Source organism: Triturus cristatus, chromosome 9 (genome assembly GCF_964204655.1).
Source record: "Triturus cristatus chromosome 9, aTriCri1.1, whole genome shotgun sequence".
Classification (NCBI taxonomy): domain Eukaryota; kingdom Metazoa; phylum Chordata; class Amphibia; order Caudata; family Salamandridae; genus Triturus; species Triturus cristatus.
Window position 1 is genome coordinate 338,758,159 of NC_140592.1, and position 12,539 is coordinate 338,770,697.

Sequence of the window (12,539 nt, forward strand, 5' to 3'; positions counted from 1 at the left end):
ATCTCACTTGACTTTATGTGAGGTATGCTGTTGCTGGAAATTTTCCCACAAGATACTGCGAACCACATTTGACATAATCTTTGTGATTTTGCATAATTTCCATGACATTTCACAAAATGTCGCAAAAAAATACAAACCTTTGCATATCCCTACCTCTGACCTGTTAGAGGTGGTTCCTTCAAGGAGAGGCCGGGGAAGGATAGAGTTAAAGGTACCCTTATTCACCACTCACAGTTTTCTGGGGGTTCCAGTGGTCAAAGTTAGTTTTTATGACACTATTAAAGGGCAGAGAAAATCTGGTGCTTGTCTCTAAAGTGGCGTTTAAGAGAATTATTTTTCTGGCTCCATGCAGTTTCTATCTGTAACCCTGATTAACTAATAGTCAGGACCTATCTCTTCATTTTACAGGCCTTCGAAGCGCAAGATGCAGCACATCTCCAATATTTCCATCACTGTCATGTACGTTATGTACTTCCTGGCAGCCCTTTTTGGATACCTCACCTTCTATGGTACGTTCCACTAGATGTATCTTATGGTAGTAGTGCGGGTTCAACTATTGACTTTGGGAGATGCCGGTCACCCGTCAAAATGAGCTGCTAGTGTACCCTTTCATGATGAAAAGAACAAGAGAAATCCCTACATTAACGCTTATCACAGCTTACAACCCACTGACACAAAAAGAGGATGAAAACACACACACAGGTAAGTAATAATCAGGTTAAAATGCGAATAGCCATGATAAAGATCTTGATGGGAGAAAGGTTTATATTTTTGATGGTGCTCGTGCTTACACCTGTGGCATAAACAAAGAATTTTGCTATGCATCAAGCTTCATTGTAGACACGAGGGGGGAGATTTACGAAAAGTGACGCATCGGTGGCGCAAGGGGCTTGTAAATCTGCCCCTCAGTGTGAAGAAAAGTGCTTTTAGTTGATGACACTAACCTGTAGTGTGGACAATTTTCACAGTGTATCAGCCACTGAAAGCAAGGAAAGAAACAGGTATGATGAACCTGTATTTTTATGAAATATCTGTCTAAAATGTATACCTCATGGTCTCTCACTGAGGCCACCACAGATCTTCCAACAGCTATCCATCATGGTAAGTATTCAATGAGTGAGTCGGTTTGAGAAACAGACACATAAAGGTGTCTTCTGTAGTGCGCCTACATCACATTGGTAGCCATAACATCACCCTGGCCATTTTCTCGGTGTGCCATGACTTTGGCGTGGCTCTAATGCCGCAATCCCTAGGGGTGGATTTAGCACAGTAAGTATGTCACATTAAGGTCATGGCAGTTCAATGGCATAGCATACCACAATCGTGTCATGACCACGTCATGGATATATATTAGTAGGTAAAATGCTGACATAGATCCATCACAATTAACTTAATTAGCTCTCAAGCAGACCTGAACTGTTTGAGATATGTCTATGTTTTCTTGCTGGTGGAAGTTCAGCTAGAGCCATTGTTTACAAATGATATCCCGTTTTTTTAAGATCTACTCCAGCCTAAATTCCCCTCCAGATTACTAAAGATTGGCTAAGAACCTGCACACAATGTATTATAAAGCATTGCCTATATTTAGTTACATGCGCTTGCTGAACACAATTGAATGTAGTGCAAGATGACCTGTCAGTCGACCTACAGACAGGGTTGTTCATCACAAGGTGGGTGCAGCTGGGGCTTGCTAACCTGATGCCTGCTCTGGGCAGTGTCCTTGTTATTGCAGCCCCAGGGCTAGAGATCTTTTGCAGGAGACAGCCAGAACTTTTTTTTATAAGGTGGTCGGGGAAGGGAGGGATTTCTTTTCGTACAAACGTCACTACTGGAGTATGCGCACACCGTCCTATTGGTGACACTACAGTGTTTGTATTCCTTTTCCAGTTCATTACATATTGACAACGCAAGTCGTTTTGTGTAGTAAAAAATTGTCAGTGTTAATTCAAGCGTTCATAGAGAGAAAGGAAGTGGGTGGAAAATTGGGATAGTGAAAGGACAAATATAGTCTTTGCATTGTTTATTTGTAGTGCTGTGCTGGGCCATCTATTAAAATGAAAATAGGAAAACTATATCAGTATTTCGTGCAAGTGTTCAACCGTTTTCATAGGTCAATCAGTTGCCTGGCAGATGTACAATTTGGTTTCCGTCCAGAACACGGAACTGAGTCGACCTTGGTGACCGTGATGGACGATCTGCGTCAGTTGGCAGACAGGGGATAATCAGCAATACTTATTTTGCTTGACCTGTCTGCCGCTTTTGACACGGTCAACCACAATATTTTGCTGACCTGTCTAGAGGAGGTGGGAGTAGTGGGCACTGCCCTGGATTGGTTTTGATCCTATCTATCTGGCAGGTGTCAGGCAGTGGCTTTTTGACCGTTCCAGTCAGCCTTCACAAATATCTGTCACGGGGTTCCACAAGGATCTGCCATCAGCCTAATTTTATTCAACATTTATCTGAGCCCATTGATCAATACCATTCGGGCCCACAATGTGAAATTGGTAAATTATGCCGATGACAACCAGATCATTCTATCTATTGATGGAACCCTACCTAATGCCCTGGAGGATTTTCATGCGTGCATGCACGACACTGCGCAGTGGTTACGAAATAACTCCTTACAATTTAATTCGGATAAGAATGAAATTCTACACTGCGCAGTTGGGAAGGTTCCTCTGCCTCTTCCTTGCAACTTCTGGCCTCTTGGCACTTCTACTCCCTTGGCGCCATCCACGGCGGTGCAAAACTTGAGAGCCATGTTCAATGCCAACTTGTCACTGGAGACACAAGTGAATAAGAAGGTGGGGTGCTGTTTCGGCCTTATGAGAGATTTAAGAGAGATTCCATTGCTTCCAGTCTCGGCCAGAGCCTTGATTTTTTAAGGCGTTATCGTAAGTAGACTTGACTATTGCAACGCCCTACTGTTGGAGTCCCCCAAATATTTAATCCAGAGACTTCAACGTGTTCAGAACACAGCAGCGAAACTAGCCCTGTCCAGACCACGAGGTTCTTCTGCCTCAATGTGCCTAGCCGAGCTACACTGGCTCCCTGTGCAGCAAAGAATATATTTTAAATCCCTTTGCATTGTGTTTAGGGCGCTGCATGGACTCGGTCCTAAGCCACTACAGAAGAAACTGGTTCGGTACACTCCTACCCGAAGTCTCCCTTCAACTTCTGCCTATCTGGCAGAGGTACCCAGATTCTACAGGGCCAGACTGGGAGGAAGATCCTTTAGTTTTGCTGCTGCCAATCTCTGGAATGAACTTCCACTTGAAATCAGACAATGTAGTACTTTGTCCCTGTTCAGGAAAAGGATTAAAACGTGGCTGTTCCCTAGAAACTGATTATGTTGTCTCTGAGTAATGTTAATCTTAGGCTCTATCTTTCTTTCTCCCTGATGGTCTGCGTTCACGTATCTTCAGCGCCAGGGTACCCGTAGGGTGTTTGTCGCACTCTATAAATATGATATACATTACAATACAATACAATCCTTCCTTGGGTCCAATTAGAATGAGTTATTGGGTCTGATATAAATATCAGGCCTAGGGTGTCAGAGTATTCCTACCCTGCCGCTATATGATTTTATTTACAGTTTATTCTTGGGACTCGGTTGAGTCAGAGTCCCAAGATGGCTACCAACACTTCCTAGTTGAAGTGTTGGCAGCCAAACAGATCTTACCAAGTGATCTGTCGGATTTGTTGAGGATTTGAGTCTCTAGATATAAAAAATATGTTTTCTTTAATAACTCCAAAACTATGGAACGGATTTACACCAAATTACAAACAAGCATTGGCATAGCCAATAGGTCTCGCCTTTGGGGCCTTATAAGTGTTTAGCCATGCAACAGTTGCATAACTAAATACTTATAAGGTCCCAAAAGCGAGACCTATTGGCTACGCAAAGCGGCCGTGCGGCCGCGAAAGTGAAAGTGATCGCGATCGTGATCACGATCAAACATCAAAGCGGGCGTGCGGCCGCGAAAGTGAAAGTAATTGCGGTAAAGCATGCACTGTAGCTCTAGGCTGGCATGGTAGCACTTTTTGGAGCCCTCTCAATAAGTCTCGCCAGTCCAGCGCATGCGCTGGGTCAGGCGAGACCTTAAAAGGGCTCTTTCTGGACCTAGAGATAGCTTTCTGCCAAATATGGTGTAATTCCATTCAGCGGTTTGGGCTGTAGTCATGTTCAAAATCCCTTTAGGAAAGTGCATGCGAAAAAAACCCACTTTTTCTTGGCCCTCACTTGACGAATCACCCCGAAACTTTCCAGACAGTAGCTGAAGTGAGTTGTACACAAGTATTGAACATTTCGTGAAGATTCGTCAAATGGCGCCAAAGTCATTAGCACAACAAAAATGCTATTCCTGTGGAAACTAGGTCCTAACTTTAACTACCTACCAGCGACCACCAGTAGGTTCTATATATATATATATACACACACATACATGTATGTGTATATATATATATATAAATTCACTTAAAAAACCATAGGTTTCACACATGTTATAGTTAGCTGGACATTTCACTCGTGAAAAACCATTGAAATTCCCCCGTTATAGTTAGTGCAGGCAACTATAACTCACGCGACCGCAATCCTCTGCTGATGACGTCAGATATTACATCACTGTATTTAGACACTTATTTACCCATGTCTTCTTCCATTAATTTTTTGCTATACATATATTACAAATATTTTTTTTCCAGAAAAACACATATGTCATCAGTGATGTAATATCTGACATCATCAGCAGAGGATTGCGGTCGCGTGAGTTATAGTTGCCTGCACTAACTATAACGGGGGAATTTCAATGGTTTTTCACGAGTGAAATGTCCAGCTAACTATAACATGTGTGAAACCTATGGTTTTTTAAGTGAACTTGCAAGGTTTTTTAAATGCTAATTCCTAACTATAACGTGTGTGAAATCTATGGTTTTTTCAGTGAATTTGTAAGTTTTTTTAAATGCTAAGTTATGTATTTTTTTTTTTTTAAGTTTTTTCGCTGTGCGCGTACCGTATGCGCACGTATGCGCACGGTGCGCTTCGAGCACCGTGCGCGCGCTGTGGGCGCTTGGTGCCCTTCACGCACCAAGCACCCACGATGCGTTGTTCGTGCCGTGCGCGTACGGTGCGCGCACCCCGCGATTTTTCGCAAAAAAAAATATATTTTTTTATACCCTTGGGGGTCCTTCAGTGACCCCCTGACAAAGGCTAGGGGGTCAGGACCTGTCCATCCTGCCCCCTTCTCACGTTTTCCCCCTTTGTTTTTCATTGTCTCAGACTGCGAGAGACAAAATGGCGGCCGACACTTCCTGATTTCGACCGATTCGAATGTTTACTGACATCTAACAACCAATCAGAATTGCGCTCGCACACGTCACCGTGCGCGTACGGTATGCTTACCGTACGCGCACGGTGCGCACTCATAGATATATATATGCTTTTAACTGCAATTTTCTCAGGAACTAATGAACAGATTTACACCAGACCTGCAAAAGGCACATCCCTGAACTGAGGACTACCTCTCTGCCAAATTTCAAGTAATTCTGTTCAGCCGTTCGGGCTGTAGCTTGGACTAAAGGTCCTATGGAAAAATGCATGGGGAAAACGCGTTTTGGGACCCCCCCTTTTTCTCAGCCCCCGCTTGACGAATCCCCCCGAGACTTTCAGGGAAGGAGCGGAGCGGAGCGCCCCACCTATTTTGAAAATTTCGCGAGGATTCGTCAATCGGCGCCACAGTTATTCCAAATAGAATGTTGCGGATTTCCTATGGAAACACGGTCCTAACTATAACTATCTACTGGCGACCGCCAGTAGATAATATATATATATGAATGCTCGTTTGCTTTTCGCCCCCCGGAATGAGCTGCACTTGAACGCTAAACCCAAGGTGGCAAGTCTTTAACCCCTTCGGTGCTCATGACGGAACGGTTCCGTCATGAGCCACGGTTGAGCTGTGCTCATGACGGAACCGTTCCGTCATGACCACGCCCGCGCAAGATTCCGTCAGCACAGCGGCGGAATCTGCGCAGCATGGAAGGGGTTAATCAAGGGTACAGGCAAAATGAAGCAGGTAGTTCTAATCTGACAGCTACAAACGCGGTAAGCCTGATGTATTTTGAAGTAATTCTTTTTCAGAGGCAGTCGCGATCATAAATGCGTGCTTGGGTCTGCGTCCTTTAATGCCCATTATACGCCACTAGATGGGCGGGTCAAATGTCCCAAGGCATCATGGATGTCGTAGTCCTAATTATCAAACTGCTGATGGTGCACTAATTTCTGTCCTTTTCAAGCCCACCAATGGGCCATCACCAACAACGTCTGCCTTGATCCCTGGTTAGCGCTCCACATAAACGGCTCGGCATATATCCTGCCGCATGGCCCCCTCTCTTCACGGGGTGGTGCAACTCAATGGCGGGCCACCGCCAAAAATGAATGCACGTTTGCCTTTCGCCCCCAGGAATGAGCTGCACTCGAACGCTAAACCCAAGGTGGCAAGTCTTTAATCAAGGGTACAGGCAAAATGAAGCAGGTAGTTCTGATCTGACAGCTACAAACGCGATAAGCCTGACGCGTTTCGAAGTCATTCTTCTTCTTCAGAGGCAGTCGCGATCATAAATGCGTGCTCGGGTCTGCGTCCTTTAATGCCCATTATACGCCCCCAGATGGGCGGGTCAAATGTCCCAAGGCATCATGGATGTCGTAGTCCTAATTATCAAACTGCTGATGGTGCACTAATTTCTGTCCTTTTCAAGCCCACCAATGGGCCATCACCAACAACGTCTGCCTTGATCCCTGGTTAGCGCTCCACATAAACGGCTCGGCATATATCCTGCCGCATGGCCCCCTCTCTTCACGGGGTGGTGCGTGCTCGGGTCTGTATGTATATATATGGTTACTGGTTAAAGTGTTGCCAGAACATAGGTGCAAGAAGCGGCCATCTCAGAGCTGGAGTCTCTCCCTTCTTTTTATGAGAACCAGTCTGACACCATGATCATAACGCATTAATATATTTACACAATCACATACTGTTTATTATTTGCGAAGCCACAGCAAGCAGATGTTCATGCAAACATTTCTGTCAACAAATTTGTACATTGAATGACTTTCTTACTAGGAATTAGTTACCAACTGTAACTTGTTCATTAAACAAAAACAAGATTATTTTTGTAATTATTTAATGAACACATTTGCCCTAGTGTCTCACTGCTACACCCTCTTTACAGCAAAATACTTTTAAATTCAAGTTTCCATGTGTACTTGATACTTGCAGTAGCTTCCCTTGCTACCTGGCGGACACCACTGCAAGATCTTGTGTTTCTTCCTATTTTCCCTCTTAGCTAAATCATAGAAATAGTTGCAGAAATCATAGCAAGTCATCATCATGATCGAAACTCGTAGACCATGCTAGTTTTTATGCGTTTTTCTCATTTATTCGCTCATCAAGAGTATCATTGTTTTTGTTTATATGACTTTTATATGTCTTTTGAGTTTTGTGAATCAGCAGGAGGGTTTTAATGTGTATCACTATGTTCCATTAATGTCAGCAATGTGTACTTTTGTATGGTGTAGATTTGTATTTAGTGTGGGTAATATTCCTCTCTATCAAAATATGTCCTTCCTTCTTAACACACATTTACTGAATTATCTTGGGGTTGGGGCATTTTAAAGTTACCAAGTAACTTTCTTCTCTCTTACTTTCCCCCCAGATCAAGTGGAGTCGGAGTTGCTGCACACCTACAGCAGAGTGGACCCATTTGATGTCCTCATTTTGTGTGTCCGTGTAGCAGTGTTGACAGCGGTGACACTCACGGTGCCCATAGTTCTCTTCCCCGTAAGTATCACTTTCAGGGGTGGCCAATCCATACAGATTAATAAAATGGTCACCAACAATTCAAAAGAAGAAATCTCAGTTAGCGCTGCACTTGGGGTTTGGTGACGGAAACCTCAGCTGCCAGGCTAACCTAGCTGCCTGGACCACCTTTCACATCTCCTTGTGCTTGACAGTTTGCTGTTATAGTCTGGGACAAGCACAGAGCGGAGAAGCAAAAGGCAAGGATTGAAAAATGAAGTATAGTATGGAATCATGAAGACAATGGAATGTCCAGGAGCTGGGGAACAGGGTAGATAGACTTAAATAGTAGGAGGTAAATTGGGGGAAGCGATATAAGACAAGAAGACAGAAGTTTACAAGAGCAAAGAAAAAGAAGTAACTAGGAGAGTAGATGTACTTATTGTAGGAAGTGAAGAAAGAGTAGAATAGAAATACAAATGCTTAAGGATATTAGTCCACAAGAAAGAAGATTGGTAGGAAAGTGCAGAGGAGGGATAGAGACATTATAGAAAATTGAATTAGAAATCAAATTAAATGGATGAGTAGAATATTAGCGCAGTGGAATGTGAACAACCAAATGCATTAGTGTGATTTGCATTTATATTTAGTTGTTATACAGCCAAATGACTTCAAAAGACCACAGAGCGCATTACAATACTTATTGAGCCACACCCCAAGTAATAAAAAAATCTTGATGGAGTGAAATACAGCATATAAAGGTAAAGAAAAATCTTCGGGCATATTATGAAGGCGGTGCTATGAAATTATCGCCGCTTTTGCATCCGTTTTCGGGCGAAAAGAGGCGATAATTTCATCGCCTTATCAGCAAGGACACGCTATTGCGTGTTTTGCTGACTTAGCGCCGTTTCCAGCACGCTTAACTTTGCATCTCTAATGAGATGCAAAGTAGGCGGGGCTGTGAAATCAACCAGGGAAAATATCGCGAAGGCAGCTTCACGATAAAGGAAGGGTAGTGATGTTTTAAATCACGTTAAGTATGCCTTAACGCAGGAATTTAACGTCTCTTAAATTCTTGACTAAGGCATACTTAACACGGGGGTGGATTCTGTGGCTAAGACCACAGGCCCTATCATCTAGGATATCGCCGTTTTCCACCATGGAAAACGGCGATATTCACACTATCTCTGGAATTTTTATCGCCTCGGCGATGCGCGTTGTTGATAACCCGCTAACCGGGCGATAAATTCCAGAGATAGCCGGCGATAAATATGCAAGTGCTAAGCGCGCTTTGCGATATTTATCTCCGACCCTTGTTAATATGCCCCTGAACTAGTTGTAGAAACAGTAAAATACTTCTGGAGAAGATGTTTTCAACGTTTTCTTAGAATGAAGCAGAGGGGTCAAAAACCAGCAAATCTGGGAAGAAGGACTGCCAAATCCAGAATGAAATGGCTAAATTATGTTGCAGAAATGCTAAAGGGGCCTCCATATGCTTTGTAGGATTACCCGACTCTTTTGCCCTCATTTTGACAACTAGGTACCGATGTAATGGCTCTGAAAGGCCCTGAGCCCTGCTAAACAGGACTCAGTGCATGTGCTCTGACCCTACAATAGTGTATATTTAATTGGCTTGTCCCTAATTGGCATAGTCTAACTTACGGATGACTGGTAGTCCAGTGGTGACTGGACTTCGGCCAGACTGGAGAGGACTTTGTGGGACATCAACCCTGCAACTAGGACCCCCTAACCAAGTTTGTGGACCAAGCAATCCCTGCAGGAAGACCCCCTTCGACCGTGTCACATCCACAGCCTCTTTAGAGCTTCTTCAGCACCCTTCATCCCGTGCATCAGGACCACTCCATAGGAATTCATTGCAACACAGATAAAGTGTCTGGAACTACTGGAGAACTGCTTCTTCTGTGTAAGTAACTGTTCTGGGGGACAAGGTTGGTCCCATTGACTAGCCCCCTGCAGGAATTGGTCACCCTAAGTACTTCTAACCAACCACATTAACACTTACCTAAGTTTTCCTTGAAAAAGTTTCCAAGTGTCCAATTTGTTGACTTTGCCAAGACTTGTTCGTGGTTGAGTGAAATGTCTTTGATTTATTATTGCATGTAAAATATATATCTTGATAACCCTCTGGTTAATCTTTTTTGTTCTAGTATCGAATTTCTTGTAAAAATACAGTCTATTTTTATAAATTGGTTTCGGACTTCTTGAGTAAAGTGTCGATTTCTTCTTCAATTGTTTTGGTGCTGTTTAAATGCTTTACACGTGTTCCTCTGTGTAAGCCTTGCTGCTCAATGCCACAGCTACCCTGGGTTAAGCAGCGGGTTGACAGATAAAACTTAACCAAAAGGTCCTAAAGGGGTTGGTAAGTGTATTACACAATGAGGTTGCACTTCCACGCCATATAATACACATCATTTCCTCACAAGAACAGAAGAAGTTTAAAACTATGGGGCTGAGAGCAGCATATAAGGAGAGTACTGGTCTTGTTTACACCAACAAATTAGACCAGAACACCCAATAACAAAAATATAACAAGCAGCCGATAACCATTTACCCACCTTTGTGTCCACATGCACTGTTTATTGGTATGCTCCAAAACATGGCACCTACAGTACCCTGCCACAAGTGAGAGCTCATTGTTGGACACCAGCAGTTCTTTTCATTTATCTAAATAACTAGCTACAAAGTGTGAATTACAACAAAAATAACCATGCTTGTAATGCAAATATATTTTCACTTATAACATACTCCTATCAGAAAGCAGATTACATGTTCTGTCCCCACTCCTCAATTTTAAGGAGAGGTCAACATGAAGGTTTGAGGGGCAGTTTAGAAGAGCAGAGTAAAAATAATAAGGGATGTATTCAAAAGAAGAGTGCTGGGCAAGACAACAGAGACGAGGAAAGACATGAGGAAGGAACAGAGTGAACGGTGGACTCTGGGCAAGAAAAATGGTAACATTGAATGAGAGAAAGGAATAAAACGAAGAAGGAAGGCAAACGTGATAGTACAATAAGAGTATGATTAAGTAATCAAGTGACGGAGGAAGGGAAAAGGATAGTTTGAAGGGGGTGTGGTAAGGGATAGGAAGAAAATAGGAAGGAATACTAAGAGCATGCATAATAAGTAAGAGTGAGAGACATGAGAATGTATATGAGGGCATTAGGCAAGAGAGAATAATTAATATTATCATAGTAGATGGAACATTGGTAGCCAGCCAGGCAATGAGAATGGCACCTTTGTAGGCAACACTACTGTTACTGACCCGCAAAGAAGCATTCTGTTCTCCCAGCTCATTCTCTTCCCGTGTGCTCTGGGTCTTCCCTATAACCCCTAACATAGGGGGCAAGCACTGGCGGAAATATGGAGTGTTACAGGAAATGAGGTTGCTTCCCACCTGGAGAATGTGAGAAAATAAATGGTTTCTTCCGCGGAGCTCATTCAGCCACTTCCTCTGACATAGCCCATTCAAACATAGCTGTACAGGTTCGTCCCCTTGCTTGTGCTGGAATGGGAACACCATGCTTCAGGAGAGATGCAGCTGCAAGAAAGGTGAGATACAGCTGCTTTCAGGTGAGAAGCATCCGCTGCTCCCACAGTGCACCCTATTTGGGTTGTCTGGGGGTACTTATAACCTTATTGCCATTATCTGACGGGGCAGTAGTGCTGTCACTTCCTCACAAGTTCCCCATTCAGCGCACTCGCCGAATGGGGAGCTTTTGGGCGGAAGTGATAGAGTCCAGGGTCTCAGGCACACAACTACAGGGACAATAATTTACCAGCCATTATTGCCTGTATGTGCATGCTATATCACTTAAGGAAATGGGAGCAATGTTTCTGAAGGGTGAAAAGTAATACTACGAGTATATATGAGATACAGTACCCCCCGTCTGACATCATAAGGACAAGAAAGCCGCTGAGGAGTTGCCTGACCATAATGAGGAACTAGGCAGAAGACAGTGTTTAGAGGTCATGGAACTTCGAGGAGACTTTCAGTATCCTTATAATGTGCGGAAGATGGATACTTTATTCCTTATAATACATGGTCACACCATAATCCTTCCTTAAATCAATTTAAGTCTTTGGAGTAGTGACCTTTCTATGAAAGAGATTGAAGGATGTTTGTAAACATGATGAATAGCATTAGCATCTCTAGTGCAAAATTGAAGACTCTGAAAAGCAGTTGGGGCATGGTTTAGAGGAGAGGGTACTCCCTCTCATGAGCGACAGAATGCACTCTCCATCTAACTGAAGGTCCGTTCGCCTATTTTGGCATCTGGTGTCTAAAGTATGTTGACAGTGAAGACTACTCGGTCTCCGCTGCTGACATACACCTCCGACTTCCCAACAGAGCAAAGGCCTTCAGCAGTTTTGCCATTTGTCCTCCCGCCCTATATAGATTTGGCAGACAAATGGCAATTTTTCACTGTCCGTCACTGCCAGGTAAAACCTTGGTTAGAGGGTTAGTTAAAGCCGCAGAATGACTCCCACGCCATGAAAGAAAACTCCCATGATTAGGGGAGCATAGCTTTTTTTTTTTCTTCAAAACTAAATCCAACTTTAAAATTTTGTTTTTGAAAATAAAAGCAAAAATTGAATGATGTATGGCTCCGTCCTGCTGGTGGAGCTGCCTGTCAAACTTTCAATGCATTTACAGAAACCCCCATGACAGCGGTTCCTGGAAATGCAAGAGATATCCGCTGGGCCATGGATATCTTTAACTTTGGCGGG

At 43.5% G+C, this 12,539-nt stretch overlaps 1 protein-coding gene across 1 annotated transcript in view; it reads left to right on the plus strand.

The window, feature by feature from the left end:
• Nucleotides 1–12,539, plus strand: part of SLC38A3 (solute carrier family 38 member 3) — a 283,121-nt gene that overhangs the window by 245,743 nt on the left and 24,839 nt on the right. Inside the window, exons 12-13 of the mRNA XM_085625084.1 lie at nt 409–509; nt 7,708–7,832. Of these exons, the coding sequence (XP_085481210.1) occupies nt 409–509; nt 7,708–7,832 (226 nt within the window). The remainder of the gene's footprint in view (nt 1–408; nt 510–7,707; nt 7,833–12,539) is intronic.